The 15710-nt window shown below is 50.5% G+C and overlaps 2 protein-coding genes across 9 annotated transcripts in view; one reads left to right on the forward strand and one right to left on the reverse strand.

The window, feature by feature from the left end:
• The window catches only part of Nhsl2 (NHS like 2), a 252072-nt gene that overhangs the window by 218100 nt on the left and 18262 nt on the right, over positions 1 to 15710 (forward strand). For 3 of the 7 annotated variants that reach the window (XM_050129897.1, XM_050129898.1, XM_050129899.1), the window contains 3 exons: positions 13075 to 13230; positions 15093 to 15220; positions 15494 to 15686. The exons of 3 other annotated variants lie outside the window; for them this stretch is intronic. In XM_050129897.1, the coding sequence (XP_049985854.1) occupies positions 13075 to 13230; positions 15093 to 15220; positions 15494 to 15686 (477 nt within the window). Of the gene's footprint in view, positions 1 to 13074; positions 13231 to 13417; positions 14845 to 15092; positions 15221 to 15493; positions 15687 to 15710 lie in introns of those variants that run through there. One more of the 7 variants, XM_050129902.1, reaches the window with a different exon arrangement.
• Positions 8583 to 13063, reverse strand: Rtl5 (retrotransposon Gag like 5). 2 transcript variants are annotated; one of them, XR_007589751.1, is made up of 3 exons: positions 12796 to 13063; positions 9374 to 12671; positions 8583 to 8943 (listed from the first exon to the last, which is right to left on the reverse strand). XR_007589751.1 is itself a non-coding variant. In XM_050129906.1 (2 exons), the coding sequence occupies exon 2, from the start codon at positions 12611 to 12613 to the stop codon at positions 10814 to 10816; it is 1800 nt and encodes a 599-aa protein (XP_049985863.1). In that variant the 5' UTR covers positions 12614 to 12671; positions 12796 to 13063; the 3' UTR covers positions 8583 to 10813. The 2 variants fall into 2 exon arrangements, 1 of the variants encoding a protein (XP_049985863.1); XM_050129906.1 differs by having other exon boundaries at positions 8583 to 12671.

Consider the following 15710-nt stretch of genomic DNA (forward strand, 5'->3'; position numbering starts at 1 on the left):
TTGCATGCTTTTATCATGAAAGGATATTGAATTTTTTAAATACCAAAGCCTTTTTGTGCCTTCTGAAATCGATTATGATTTTTTTCATTCTATCAATATGATGCATTATATTGATTTTCAGATGTTAAAACAATCTTTCATTCTTAAAATAAATTATCCTTGGTAGTGGTATATGATTACTTTTTTATATTACTGGGTTTGGTATGCTAGTATTTCATTGAGAATTTTTGCATTCATATTGATAAGGGATAATGGTCTGCATTTGTATTGTTTGTTGTCAGTGTTAGTGTCGGTGTAGTGGTGGCCTAATGGAATGACCTGAAAAGTGTTACATTTTCCCCAGTATTTTGAAAGAGTTTATATATAAAGAATTGATGTTTAATTTAAGTATTTGGTAGACTTCACCAGTGAATCCATATGTTTCTGGCCTTTTCTTTTTTTAAAAAAATTCCATTGTGTATATATATCTTATTTATCCATTCATTTTTAAAAGATTTATTTATTTGTATTTTATGGGTATTAATGCTTTTCCTGCATGTAAGTAAGTCTGTGCACCACATGCACGCAGTGTTCATGAAAGGGAGAAAAGGCTGTCAGAGTCCCTGCACCTAAGCTGCCAAGTGAGTGCCAGGAACTGAACCTAGGTCCTCTATAAGAGCAGCAATGCGCCATTTTCCCAGCTCCCCTGAGCTTTTCTTTGTAGGTAGCGTAGTCTCTTTAGTTATTATAAGATTATTTGAAGTTTCTAAACTTCTTTGCTACTTCAAATTTTTTATTTTTCAATAGTGTGTGTGTGTGTGTAAGTGCAGGCATGAGCATGCCACAGAGCATGTGTGTCTTAGTCACGTTCTATTGCTATAAAGAGGCACCATGACAAGATTATAAAAGAAAGCATTTAGTTGGAAGCTTGCTTATAGTTTCTGAGGATTGGTCCATTATCATCATGGCAGAAAGCATAGCAGCACAAATAGCTCCGGAGCAGTAGCTGAGAGCTTTACATCCTGATCTGGAGGCAGTAGAGAGACAGAGACAGACAGACAGACTGGACCTGACATGGACTTTCAAATCCTCAAAGCTCACCTCTCGTGACACACTTCCTCCACCAGGACCACACCTCTTGATCCTTTCGAAGAGTTCCACTCCCCAGTGACATTCAAATATGTGATCCTCTGGGGGCCATTCTTATTAAACCACCACAATGTGTGGTGGTCAGAGAACAACTTTCTAGCGTCAATTCTCCCCTTCTCCCATGGAATCCAAGGACAGGAGCCAGAGCTCCAGGCTTGCCCAGCAAACACTTTGATCTGCTGGGCCATGTTGCTGGCCTCATTGCCAGGCATTTTTGATAGTTGTGTCTTTCTAGAAATTTAGTCATTTCACCTACGTTGTCTTTGGGGCATACAATTGCTCTCAGGTTCTTCCTTTCTATTCCTTTTGCTTCTATAAGATCAGTTATAATATCGCCATGTTTGCTTCCGAGGTTTATTCACTGACAGCCTTCTGTCTCTTCTTATTCTTGGTCAGTCTGACCAAGAGTTTTGGAAATCCCATTGTGTTTGAACATCCACGAATGCGTGTGCATGTGCTTTACAGGCAAGAAAGTAAGGCTCCTCATTCCTGTGTATGTAGCTTTACTTTTCTGTTCCTCGTGCTGAGGCAGATTTATCCTCAACTAGCAGCGTCTTTAGTGCCCAGCGGCCCTGGTGCACAGGGCTGTCACAGTCCTACCTCTCACTGTGGGAATTAAGCTGCAGCTTTTTAGTACATGGCCCTCAGTCAAAGTGGCTCATTTCTAAGTCTGAGGGCCTGGAACAGAGCCGAAGGCATCAGTTTCTAACAGCAGGGACCCTCAAGCCAGGCACTGTAGATAGGCCCGGGGCTTGATCATCTGGAGCACTGTCTACATTGTGTCCTGAATGAGGCAAGGAAAGCCTCCTACTGCTCTGACCATACTCTCCTTGGTCCCAGTGCCCAGTACTGTGCTGTCCTGCTTAGCAGGGACCCCAATGACAGGTGGAAGACTCCGGAAGGCAGGAAAAGGCATTTGAGATACGGGGCAAGGCCTGATTCTATCTGATGATCTGGGGTGACTGACCCAGTTGGTAGTTTTCCCCCTTTTCTCAGCATGCCCCAAGTCTGGCCCAAGTCCTAGGGTAAGGCATTCGTTAGTTCAAAAAATATGCTAGGGTCGATAACACGTCTACTTATTTCCAGACTAATGAGACATCTGTGTCTCTCGCAAGCAGGTCTTCATTTTAAAACGAAATAAACACCACCAACATTTCCTTGGTGAGAAAAGTTAAAAAAAAAAAAAAAAAGAATCAACTCTCTGGGATGGGTTTGCAGTGAGCTAGAACTGCGAACCAACTGTGATAGCAACAGCCCCACCCAGGGTTGCTGACTCAGGACCGAGAGGAAGAGGGAGCTGCCAGACTTCATGATTTCTGTAAACAGTTCTTGAAAGAGAAACCACACACTTGCCCCTCTGCCAGCTGCAGCTTGTCCCCACAGCTGACAGGGCAGTCATTGTCTTTCCTCTGATGCCCTCTGGCAGGACTCCTTAGTTTGAACTCCATGGATCTCTAGTGAGTCTACAGCTAGTATTGAGGAGATCTGAGAACTGGGGTAGAAAAACAATTTGATCTTTTCTCTACGAACCATGAACAGAATTTTAGCATTTCCTTGAAGTCTGAATGTAGGCAACAATAGTATTAGCCGAATCGGAATTTTCTCCCCAACAGAAATCACAACTATTTTCATATTGTGATACAGTTGTTACATCTCAGAAATCACCAGACTCTAATCTCTAGACTAGTCTAGATAAAACTGGACTATGAAATGATTTTTAAAAAATGAACCTCATATGACTGATCTCCTTTGTTATACTATATATTTCATTTTATTTTATGCATGTAAGACAAGAAAGAATGTATCTTTTTAAAATATTTATTTATTATGTATACAATATTCTGTGTACGTGTATCCCTGCAGGCCAGAAGAGGGCACCAGACCTCATTACAGATGGTTGTGAGCCACGATGTGGTTACTAGGAATTGAACTCAGGACCTTGGGAAGAGCAGGCAATGTTCTTAACTGCTGAGCCATCTCTCCAGCCCAAAAGAATGTATCTTTAAAAAATGTTATTTTAAGAAAGGATCCAGGTTTACCAAACTGCCAGAAGAGTCCACACGTGACGTGCCAAAGCTGAGAACCTACCTTAGATCTTAGACCACTTATGTTCCTTGGGCCTCGTTCTGTGGTTTTGTTTGTTTGTGCACTTTTCCCTGTTTGTTGAGATAAGGAGGGGTGTCTCACAATATAGCCGAGGCTGGCCTTGAACTCGAGGTCATCCTGCCTCAGCTTACCAGGTGCCATGCCTGAGGCCTAGTGTGTCATTGCTTTGTTTTCCTTGAGACTGGGTTTTACAGCCAAAATGGTCTTATAGCCAAATCTGGCCTACAAATTGCTATCCACCTGCCTCAGTGCTTGGATTACAGGTGTGTGTCACCATGCCCAGCTCTCTTGGGCTTCATTTCTGAAGCACAAAAGTTTGCCTATATGCATGCTTAGTGTTAATGACATTGGTCAGCTTCGCCTCTGTGCCAGGTGTCTTAGTCTACCAAAGTAGGACCAGGAGCACCGCTCATAGGAATGTTGTGATGGTTAATGAGTGTGAAGCATTTGGACTGGACCCATGGTCAGTGCCAGCTAGGTATTGGCTATTATCATCAATGCTGGTTCATAGCAACGAGCTCAATAATATGTTCTCCTATGACCTCCATTTTTAGAAAAAAGGAAAGCAAGACTTAGAGAAGAGCTGTGATCAACTCAAGGGCATGCATGCGTCACAAGAATGGCAGAGGCCGAGGTCAAGGCTAAGTTTGTGTAAACCCCGTGAAGGTCGCTTTTCACTACAGAGTGAGAGGAGGTCAGGGCCCTCTGAGAGATGATGGGTGTTGCCGAGGAGCTCAGCCGAGGAGCAACTAGCTGCCTGGCAGGCTGAATAAGCTCGGCTTCGCCGCCTGTCCTCAATATACCAATTAAAGAAGAACTAAGATTAAAGAGGAAGTAAAGAGAAGTAATAATGAAAACCAGATAAAAGTGGTTTTCAGTGTGGCCACACTGAGAAGAGGAACAGTGAGTCCAAGTCCATATTTGGGGTTACAGACATGGCGGGTAATCATTGAGCCATTATAGTCTGGGCTCTGGTCTGTCCTGCACATTGGTCTCATAAGTTGTCAGAACTCTTCCTGGGAGGCAGGTTCCTCCTCTGGCTGACACCAGGGCTTCAGCCCTTCCCTTCTTGGATTCCGGAGAAATTTTTTATTCTTTGGGGTCCACTGTTTCAGAAGTCTGATGGCAGAAGGGAGGGGCATGAGCGTCCTCTCCTGCTCAGATGGTTACGGTCACTATTGTCTCCTCTCCCTGTGTTTACAGGGACCTCCCAGCTTCATATGCCCAGCAGCAGCCAGGTCTAAGGATCCAGTCCTCCTTCCAAAGGAGCACCCATATTCCACGGGGGAAAGTCCGCATTCTCACGCTGCACAGGCCCTGCAGCAATGAGCTCATGTCACAACCCAGAACACCTTGTTTCTAAGTGGAGCTCCAGCCACATGGTTCAGTGAAGCCAGGAGGACAGGAGGGGGGGGCGGGGCTGAGAAGAGCAGGAGCTGTTTGGGATCAGAGATGGTTTCGTGAAGTGATCTTGGAGCTGAACAGATTGCCACTGGGGTAGAGCCAAGAATGTTCGTAAATTCCACCCCTTTCCCTTCTCCTTTTCCCTTTTTCCTCTTTCCTCATTTCCTTCCCTACTCTCCTTCTTCAGAAGGTTCTCTTTATAGTGTGCAGGTTGGTCTTGAACTCCTGGGCTCAAACAATCCTCCAGCCTCAGTCTCCCATATAAAGTAGACAGTAGGGTCATGTCATCGCATCCTGAATGTGTATGCGTTTTTAAAGCAGAAGAATGGGGTGTGCAAAGGCCCAGGGCATGAAAAGGTCTGGTGTGTAAGTAGAAAAAGGAAGTGGTTCGACATATCTGAAGATAGACTAGAAGAAGGAAGGATGAGTGGGCATGCCTCCCTTGATCAGATAGTGAAGAATGTCAGAATCAGGTCCGGAAGGCTTCCTCTCCAGAAAGAGAGCCCTTGAGAATGAGATTTGTAAGCTCAAGGAGGCATGTGTGTCTGTGCACATGTGCACGCACACACACACACACACACACACACACACACAGGAACACCATCTCATCTCAGATACCTGGAACACCACCTCAGATACATGGAAAGTGGCTTGATTGGTAGGAGCAGAGATTAGGAGCTGGTTAGGACAGCAAGGAGCTACAATAGTCTAGGGGAGAGATGATCGGGACTCAGCTAACCCTGAGGGAGTCTGGGCTGGCTAGATTGTCTGACTTAGTCCATACCCCAGCCAGATTTCGTTCTTGTGCCCTAAATGGGGAAGAAAGGAATTGCAAGGAAACTGGCCCTCCTTGTTTTGACTTGTGTGGGTCCTGTGAGATAAGCTCCTCCCCCAAGCCATGGCCAGCACTTCACACATTCCATTTTAACATTCTCATATTAACAGCCAGGGCCCAATTCCCAGTCCCCACCCCACCCCCATCCTCCATCAGGAGGGCTGCTGAGGTAAGGGGCCCCTATTCTGCATCTGTGTGTGGCAGGCAGGAAGGGGAGGGGGTGCAGGGAACAGGTCAGGGCCTGCTCATTGTCAAAGGAAATAACCACCCTTTTAAGCCTTTAAGAAACTGTTTTCTTCCAAGTAGATTCCCTGTTACCAAGGCAACTTGAGAACTCTGGGCTTTGTGTTTCTGCCTAGGGTCCCTGGGGAGAAATGGCCTGCTGAGCTTTCCCGAGTCTGGGCAAGATGCAGGACATGCTAGCTGGAAGTCCTTGTGTGGGGGCAGTCTCTCACTTCATTCCTTAGGTGCTTATCCCTAGGAGGAGCCCACGCCACCCCTTCCTCAGCCCCAGAAGCCAGTTTTGGCCATGGAGGGCACAGGCTTCACACTGATAGGCCCAGCTTCTCCGGAACAAATGTCTGCACCCACCCTATGGACCAACCCTCCTAAAAGCTGGGGCAGGTGTCGGGGAGGGGCGAGTTTACACCAGACCGTGGTATATGCTGAGGAATCGCTGTTCCGTATGTTTCTCAGTCATGTACTCTATATTAGAACCGTGTCTCTGGCCTCGTGCCTGCATTGGGAGCTGTTTGGGAAGGCGCGGGGGAAACTGGCCAGTAAATGTCATCTGGGCTACTTAGTCCCCACAGCTAGACTGGCATTAGAATTGCCTAGGAAGTTTTCCAGAAATAGGAATTATGGAGATTGAGTCTATCGGTGGTGTAGGTAGAGATTAAGAGCACAGGTCCTGGATGTCACACTCTTGGGGTGACCCAGAGCCAACTGTGTGGACTTTCAGATCTGTTTCCTCGCTGAAAGATCATTTAAACATCAGAGGGCGTAAACAATGAACCAGTGTCATAGGCAGCAGAATCTCTGTCTTCCTCCATCTCTTGGGAAGAGGGTTTTGGGAACCCTCAAGATCCTTTTCGCCCTCCACCCCCACATCCTCCTTCCTTTCTTCTGTTCTGGCATTTTTCTTGGCATACCAAAGGGCTGCTACTGTGAGGTGCAAAGATCCCTCAGGTTCAGGGCCCAGGATCCCGGGCAGGGCCTGTCTACCTTTGGGTGGCAGCAACAACCCAGAAATGTAGTGGTTTCTTTGGCTGCCCTGCCTACTTGCCTGTATGCACGGAGTGCCGTCCGTTCCCATTCTTGTGTGCCTTCTCGCTAGCTTCTTCAAGTCACCTCTCCTACACTCAGGCATCTGTGAGACTTGATGGGTTGTTTGGGTTTTTTTTCCCTCTCACTCTAAATCATGACTGTGTTTTCATTCTAGAGGCTGGCATCCTTTAGTCCTCGAAGCATCTTGATATCTACAGGTATCCTTAGTAGTCACTTCTAGTTCCCCATGCAGAGGCTTGTTTAGACACCCACCTTTTAAGTTATGGACCAAACTGCTGCTGCTGCTGCTTTCCTGTATGTCCCATGCATGCCATGAGCTGGTTCTGTGAACACAAAGGTATAAACAAGCAAAGAGGGTGTGGACAGCAAGAGGTTGCTGGCACCCCAGGGAGCCTGCAGAGCTGGCACACAGTTGGTTCTTTTTCCTATTGTCCTTCACCTGCTTTCGTGAGTCTTTATACAAACTGGCCCCACTTGTCCCGGCCTGCTACATCATGAAAAATCTCAGGGCTGCTGGGTACCCTGTCTGACCTCCTAACGTCCTAGAAAGCATGGGGACCGCTCACAGCCTGTATAGCCTTGTCTTTCCTCAGAATGGGCCATCAGCCACGTGCTCAGCACTGCCACTGGTCCAGCCTTGCTGGCCTTTTCTGCTGAATTCTAGAACCACCGCCTGGCTGATTTCCTCGGAGCCCCCAGATACAGTACACTGGACCCAGAGTCTCCCATCGGACCTAAGATTCCTGAGACTTGGGTTCCTCAGTTCTAAAGAAGAGAGAGACCAACCAACCATTGTCTTCCTGGATTGTAGCAATGAAATGGTTCTCCCTTTATTCCTCTCAAAGGGTCAAGTCAAATGTCCCTGTAACTAGGACTGGTTCTCCACAGGAACCCATGAGGAAGGAGAGCAGGGCAGAATCGGGAGACAGACCTGGCTTGTTAGACAGTTGGATGGGAGGAGCTGTTCTGGGATGACAACCAACAGCTCCAGGGTTGTGAAGAGGCCACCCACTTTCACCTACAGGGCAGTGACTTCTAAGCCTGTATCCTTAACTTGAAGAGCGTGAGAATAATAAATAACCCACTGTCCAGGGTGGTTATGGGGATGAAGGATAATGGTCGCCCCTAAGTGCCCACCCCAGCACGCACAAGTAGCAGGGCTTCTGGGGGAAAATGTCTTAACTCATTTCTGAGCGAGCTGAGCAAGTACCAGAATGGGCTGTAGTTTTTTTCTGATTCCGCGGTCCGTCTTGGAGCTGACCTGCTCTGGGAATTTGTTTCCAGCTAGCTCAATGGAGTCCCATAGCACCATCTAGTGTCCCAAAGTGGAAAGGCGCCCTCCCTCTCTCCACCCTTCCTTCCCAGCACTGCTTTGCCTAGAGGATTTCAAGGCCTCGGGCTAACACAGATCAGCTAAGGTGCCTGGGAAGTTAAGTAACCAACCGCAGGTCCCTGTCTCTGTTCGTTCAGTAACACAGACAGACACAAGGTTTACACACCCTTTTTGGCTTTTTATTGGGGAGAAAAAGCGTTAGCGTACAGAACAATTGCTCTTCACAACACAATGTAATACAACAGCAATAGTCACAACAGTAACGTATTTGTTTCTCCCAGGCTTCAGGGAGTCCTTGGGCTACCCTTATACCCTGCATGCATCCCCCCCCCCCCCCCCCCCCCCCCCCCCCCCCCCCCCCCCCCCCCCCCCCCCCCCCCCCCCCCCCCCCCCCCCCCCCCCCCCCCCCCCCCCCCCCCCCCCCCCCCCCCCCCCCCCCCCCCCCCCCCCCCCCCCCCCCCCCCCCTCACACCCACCCCCATCCCCAACCCAAGGAGGCACTCAGAGCTTCAGACAGCTCCTGTAGCTGTCACATCACACACAAAATATATTGAAGATCTGGGAAAGAAGGGAAAAGGTCAAAGGAAGTCCAGAGGCCTACAAACCAGTTTACTGCTCGTGCGCACTCTCCCTGGCTGAGGCTGCACGTGTTCAGAGTAAGAAGAGCCAATGGGGTCCGACAAGGCCTGTACCAAGGAGGGTTCCGAAATTTGAGGTACAGGACACCTGCCCTTTGCACTTCTCCACAAGCACAGGGTCAGCATGACCAGCATGCTGACATCAACAGACAGGGTCCAGAGCTTCGAAGAACGGTGTTTTCCCTTCTGGAACTCTCGCCTGAGGAAATAAGCTGAAAAACAGACACAGAACAAAGTCTTCACGTGGTGTTTTTTACTCCCGCCCCTGTGAGAATGGGAAAGCCAAACAACTGAAGTGTCTAACAGCTCGGGAGGGTGAAATGATTCCATGGCACACAGGTGACAGCCATTTCAGTCCCACTGTTGGCCCTCTAGCAGGATGACCTCCGCTTTAAGAAAGGGCAGTGAGAACCCACTAGAAGGAAATGAGCGACTGCTGCTTCTGCGCGATGCGATTCTGCATGTTTACACAAGGCTTTTTGTCCTTAGAGTGTTCTCTGCTTCCCAAATTTCCCATAATGACTATATGTTAACCCTTCTCTTGAGGGAAACCACTGTAAAAGGTAGCAACAGATTATAGGAACCCAGTGCCACTGATCTTCAGGCTAAGAAACAAAAGTAATAAGCAAACAGGCGTCTTACCTCTTGCAGATGAACAGAGATCTCACCCTAAACCAGTCTGAGGACTGGGTCTGTTTCCGATTCCTCTTCCTCAGGTTCCTTCCTCTGGCCTTAGGTTCAAATTCTAGGGCTGAGCTCTCATGGAATTTCCCTCCTGCTGGCCACAGACACTTGGGCTGCACTTGCCCAGCTGCTAGGCACTGTGCAGCAAGTTCAGTGTCCATGGGGACAAGTGTGGCCAGCAGTGAATCCGGCTGCCATTTTGTGGCCAGAACTGATAATAACACATGTGTGGCTTTCACCGCAAAAGCAGTATTTTCTGGACCCAACTGAACAGCAGATGTTCTTCTAAGGGCACCTAAATTTGTGCCCCAGAAGCCCCTGGAGTGTGAAGGAGGCAGTTACCCCTGAAGCTGGCTAACTAAAGTTCGGCAACAGGCCTGAGAGAGCCGTGGGGGTGTTGGGCAGCTGCACTGCACGGGTGCAGTCTCTAGTGAGCTAGCCCTGGTCTCTTCTCTCAGAACCAAAGACTCCTTAGAGTCAGAGGGGCTTGAAGAGCAGGGCAGCAAGGCCACCTCCACCACCTTGACGACACAGTCTGGAGACCAGAACTTAGCTGGGTGAAAAAGGCCATGTACCTAAAGCAAGAGTCACTCCTTAGGATGTCAAACTGAGTTGTGACGTTGCTGCCACCTCGGCCCCCCACCCCCCCCGCATCCCTAACACCAACCCTTTAAGGGAAAAGTGGCCAAAGCCTGTTCAAGGGTCGTGGTGCAGGAGTCTGAGGGAAGGTGATTCCAGCGCTCAAAGTGGAGTCAGGTTGCCACCATCAGGCCAAGAGAGCAAGTCTCAGTCACTGTCCACTGCACGTGTGACTTCGTGTTCTCGCTGCACTGGGTGTAAGGCAGTTTCCCTTTCGGGCTCTTCTGCTGTAACATGACAAGTATATACTTCTTGGTTCCATCCTGCTCATTGTCCAGGAAGTGGCCTCAGTGGCATCAGGAGGTTAATGTAGCCTGTCCTTTAAGTCATTGGGGCAGATTAGTGAGGCATTGGGTGAAGTCCTGACTAGTCAGAGTAAAACCGTAAGAACACAGGGCAAAGAACACACAGAGAGGCAAAGGCTGGGGACAACTAGAGGAGAGGACAAAGGTGACCAGTGCATTTACAAGAACAGGCCCAGAAACTTGCTCTCCAACTTGTGCAAGGACTGAGCACAGTACATGGCAAGAGGACAGTGACGACTGACCTCTCCCTTCTTAAGATGGCCTTGGTTGGGCACATTTCACTCCGCTGGTTGTGGTTGCAAAACAGTCTGGAATTCTACAGGTCTCCCTTGAATTCTTCAGGTCTGGAGCTTTCTTAAGGACTGGTCAGTAGATGTGGCAGGTACAGCAGCAATAGCAAGAGCAAGGGATGCGGTAGAAGGGTGTGTTCCCTGTGGCCAACTCACCAAAGGATTCACACGCGAATTCGGCCTTGAGCTCGGTGCCCCCCCTGTCTAGGAGTGAGGCAGAACAGCACTGAGGGATGCCTTCGCACTTGGTCTTGCTCCAAGTGACCTGCATGGTGAATCAGTGGTGGTGAGCTGTAGAAGGGAGAATTGGTATCTGGAAGGCCCTCCAGAAGTGGGACGCGATTTTGGCTCCCCTGTCTGCTCGGTTGCACTATGGAAGGTGCCACGCTCAGGTAATTCTCGGCATGGTAGCCTGTTGCAGAGCTCACGGTCTGGGTTGACGTGTCCACAAGGACAGGTTCTTCTATCTCCAACACCTCTCCATGTAGGCCATAATGATGGGCAGCAAGCGCATGCATGTGTAAGTGAATGCAGTCGTGCACATACACATGATCGTGCTCATGCTGGACCTCCTCTATCACTTGCTCCTCCTGTTCTGGAAGCAGGACCCTAACCTCAACTTCAGCTTCCTCCTCATATTTATCTTCACCGCCGTCCTCATTCTTCTTCATCTCCTCCTCCTTGTCTTCTTCATCATCATCCTCTTCCTCATCCTCCTCCTCTTCCTCCTCATCCTCATCTTCCTCCTCTTCCTCATCTTCCTCATCCTCCATCTCTTCTTCCTCTTTCCTCATCTCCTCCTCCTCCTCCCTCAGCTCCTGTGAGAAGGGCCTCCCCTGGTCCACCAGATAAAGCCTGTGCCCGCATGCCTGTTCACCCTCATCCTCATTCTCAATGTGGCACGCCACCACAGCTTCATTTCCATTCTCATTAAGAACTGGAGCCAAAGGGTAGAAGCTGCTCTGAACTTCAGGGAGTGGGATTGGCTTGGGGACCCGCACTTTTTTTTCTATCTCGGCGCACTCGAGAATCAGCTCATCCAGATCTGCAATTTCAGTTGACCAAAAGAGCTCCCTTCGGATACATTCTGACAAGCCTTTAAGGAACTGCTTTTGGAGGCGATTGTCATCCCAAGACAGGAACTGGGCCAAGAATTGAAAAGCATCTGCATAGCTGCTTAGGGTACAATCTCCCTGATTGAGCTTACGGATGGCCTTTTTAGCCACGCGTGAGGGGATGGGGCCACAGAATACCTTACGCATTTCATCCAGGAAGAGCGGGAAGTTGGAATTCAGGGAGCTTCCTTCCTGAGTGACTGAGATAGCCCAGTCTCTCGCTTCCCCTATGAAAAAAGAAACCAGAAAGGCCACCCGTTCCTCGCCCCCAGGGAAGTAATCTTCATGATCTGCTATGAATGTCTCTAGCTGCATCAGAAATTCAGCCATGTAGACGGGGTCGCCTGCAAATGGTTCTATGTCTGGCCGCTCAAGCGGTGGCAGAAAGACCTGTAGGGCCAGCTCTTTTGGCGCGGGGGAGTGCTGCTCCGACTGGGACAGGTTGGGTGACAGAGGGGGGTCAGTGGACTCATCGGGGTTGGAATAGTCCTGGACCACGTTAATCAAAAGATCATCTGAGACATCCTCGGGATCTGTGCGCGGAGGAGGCCAGCACAGGAAAGGCACCTCCGCTGCCTCCTCCTCCTCCTCCTCGTCCTCCTCCTCCTCGGGAGCGGGCTCGTTCTCAATGGGCGGGTACTCAAAGTTCTCCTCGGCAAGGACGGGCACTATGGGCACCGGACGGTGGATGTGGCTCGAGACACTGCCCCTCAAGGAATTAACCTCGGCCAAGGCTCTCCCGAGCTGCAGGCCCAGATGGGCATTCTCTCCTCGAAGGGCATTTAACTCCTCTTGCAGGGCCTCATTCGCCAAGCGGAGGCTATTGAGATTTCCCGCCGCATCTGACATCGTCACTAGTTCTTGGGGCTTTGAGTGTCCCGCAGTTGGGGGCAGGGAGTTACAGGGTCTGCGGGTGGAAGCAGAAATGAGGAGGTGGGCTCGGGAAGCTACCGAAGTGCAGCCAGAAGGCGACGGGGCCAAGCGAGCCCGAGCCACACCCACCCCGGGGACTCGGGCCCGGGACGCCTTACCTTGCTGCAGGGGTCGGAGAAGGCGGGCGGCGGCGCGGGTCCTGGAGGCAGCAAGCGCAGGACACGAGTGAGACGCTGGCAGCGGTGGTGCGGTCTGAAGCCGGCAGAGCGGGAGGGAACGGACTGCGGCAGGATCTGTCGAGGAAAAATCTTGCGGACTGCGAGCCCTCGCCTTTTAAGCGCCGCCAAAGAGCGCCCCCAGCAGGGGCGGGCCTTCGGGAACTGAGGGAGCCCACTGGCTCCGGCGGCTGCGCTCTCACTCACTCTCTCCTTCCCTAGCTGCAGCTAACTCGGGTCGGGAAAATGCGACAGCGACTGCCCACTCGAGGTCGTCATGGCGACAGCCAGTGAACGTGTTCCTCTCCTCGGGCAGGCCCCCGAGTGTAGAGGAACTGCTTCGCGAGGCGCAGCTCAATCTCCAGAGCCTGTTGCAAGGTACTGCGAGGGAGGGGGGCTGCCCAGAGGCGGCTGCGCAGCAGGAGGGGGGCAAAGAAGAAACCGGGAACAGCGAGAAAGAAAGAAAACAGTTCCAAAGCATCTCTCTTTTCACCTTCCAGACAGATGATGACTGTATTTCCGGGGCTGTTGCTCTCTCCCTCCCTTTTTGATTCAGTAGTCCCTAAGTGGAAAGCATACAGGCTGAGGCCAGGCAAGTCACAGAGAGGGGAGTAGGAGACCCCCTCAAAGGAGACACATATTCCCTCCAGCACTCCTGCCGTCATATCTCCCATGCCTTGGAGTTCTGGCACTAGAAAACAAAGGGTACATCTATAGGGTCTTCTAACCCGGACTCCACACACTCTGTACCTGTAATAACCTCCCAATCGCAATGAGGTTCTCCGTAGAAATCACGTCCCCAAGCTGGAGGTGTAGCTCTGTGGTAGCATGTGCAAGGCCCGAGACTGTAAGTCCAGCACCACTAAAAAAGGCCATCTCTTGCTACTTTTGAGTTTCTCTTACTACTCTTGAGTTTTTCGGGCACGCTGGACACAGAGCTGGACCCCCCTCCCAGAGGTGTCTAATGAATACTAAATGGACAAAAGGTCTTCTCAGTTCTTATTTCTCCATACCAGCAAAAAAAAATTTTCCTAAGTCGGATGCAGACTAGAAAATCCCTGATGGGCCTCCCAAGTGGGGTGCAGCTAAAACTCCTAATCTCTGCAAAGGGCAGTGGTTACCTTAGAGAAGCAAGATGCTGAGTGCTAACCATGAGCCCTGTGTCCAGCAAGGAAGAGGTAGAGTGCAGGGTGGAGGGGGTGACTGCACTGTTCTGACCATAGGCAGAATCCAGAATCTGGTAGGACTAGTGAGCAGGAGCTCAGGGAGAGCGCATTCCACCTCCTGACAGAGACGGGTTTTTCTCACATGCCCAGTAGCCACAGTCCAAAGGAAGGAGTGGTCTTCAGGTGTCTGCCCTGAGACTGAAAAGGCACCTGAGAGGGCTCCTGAAGAGGGGGCATAGACTAGAAACACTGGTGCAAAGAATGAGCCATGAGAGCAACAAGCCCCAGGACCAGAGTCAAGAGTCTGTTGAGCTCTTGCTTTCCTCGCCATTTCATCTAAGCCATCGCTTTGGCCAACCCTACTCCATCTTACACAATTTACCTCCTCTCGTTGGCTCGTGAACTTCGCTGTCTTCTATGCCACCACCTTCGGTTCCCTTCCTTTTCGCCTGCCTAGACCTAATCCCATCCGCAGTGGAACCAGACCTAAAAGCCATCAAGTATGAGTTCTTGCATCCAGGTATGGTGGCACAAGCCTGTAATTCCAGCACTCAAGAGACTGAGGCAGGAGGATCTTGAGTTCTGAGGCCAGCCTGGGCTACATGCAAGATTTTGTCTCACAGAAAACCAAGAAACCGTAAAGTTCTTGCGATCCAAGACAGAGTTCCAGACTGGACTTCTCAGTATGGGTCTCTTCTTGCTTCGTGCACATTGTTCCTTGGTAGCACTACAGAACACCCGAAGAGCTGCAGCGCCTCGGAAAATGGAACCGTTAGCAAAGGGTGTCTACATCCCGAGTCTTGGCTCTCCGTGCTGAGTGCTTAAGGTGGGGACCACTATAGAGGGCATGGGCCCCAAAGCAGCACGGCTTGGATTTACTGACTTCTTTCCTCCTCTGCCCTCATGGTCCTGGGAACCAAGCACTTTTCCATTTCTGAACCCAGTGGCCAGGAAATAGCTCAAAGAAGCAATATGAGTCAGGCTGGGCAGCTTAGTGTAGGAGCCTGGCTCATTGTTCTCCCCCAGCCTGGCACCTGGCTCCCTAGAGTGTGTCTCCACTATGCTATTTTTCAGAAGAATATGAGGAACAGTATTCGGAGGCCAGACTTCTGGGGCAGACCTTCCGCTCTTCTGATGAGGCCCCTGAGCCTACTGCCAGCCAAAGGCCCCAGTCTACCAAGCGTCTGGAGTTTGTATCGATGGTGAGTTGTCTCTTCCCCAACCTGGGAGAGCCAGCGTGCCCCCACCGGCAGGGCATCTTGAACTGCTTATGTGATCCCCTGGAAGCTACTGTTCATCACTGCGCACAAGCAGGGCTACTGCGAGGTCCCCCTGGGAAGGGCCCCGCACAGCAGGTGCCTAGCCAGGCACCCTGTACAGTGCTTTCCTGCCTTCAAGAGGACGCCTCCAACCACTCTGCCTAAGCAGTCATCCTATGGGCACCAGCTCCTCCATCACACCCTCTCTCCCAACAGCCTGCAAAACGGCAGCTGAGCGAGGATGAGACCACGACCCAGGGTGTGAGGGCCCCCGAGGCCTGCCTGAGCCTGTCTACAGCCGACAAGCAAACTGCCTGGAATGGCCCCTTCCCTCTGCCCATCCTAAAGGAGAAGCGCTGGCTTCAACCCTGCCCCACGCAGTCCGACCTTGTGCCCATCAACATCTCTGGTAGAGTTGCTTAGCACCGCCTGT

The sequence above is a fragment of the Alexandromys fortis genome, unplaced genomic scaffold (assembly GCF_014885135.2).
Source record: "Alexandromys fortis isolate MF-2015 unplaced genomic scaffold, M_Fortis_MF-2015_v1.1 scaffold_321, whole genome shotgun sequence".
Lineage (NCBI taxonomy): Eukaryota > Metazoa > Chordata > Mammalia > Rodentia > Cricetidae > Alexandromys > Alexandromys fortis.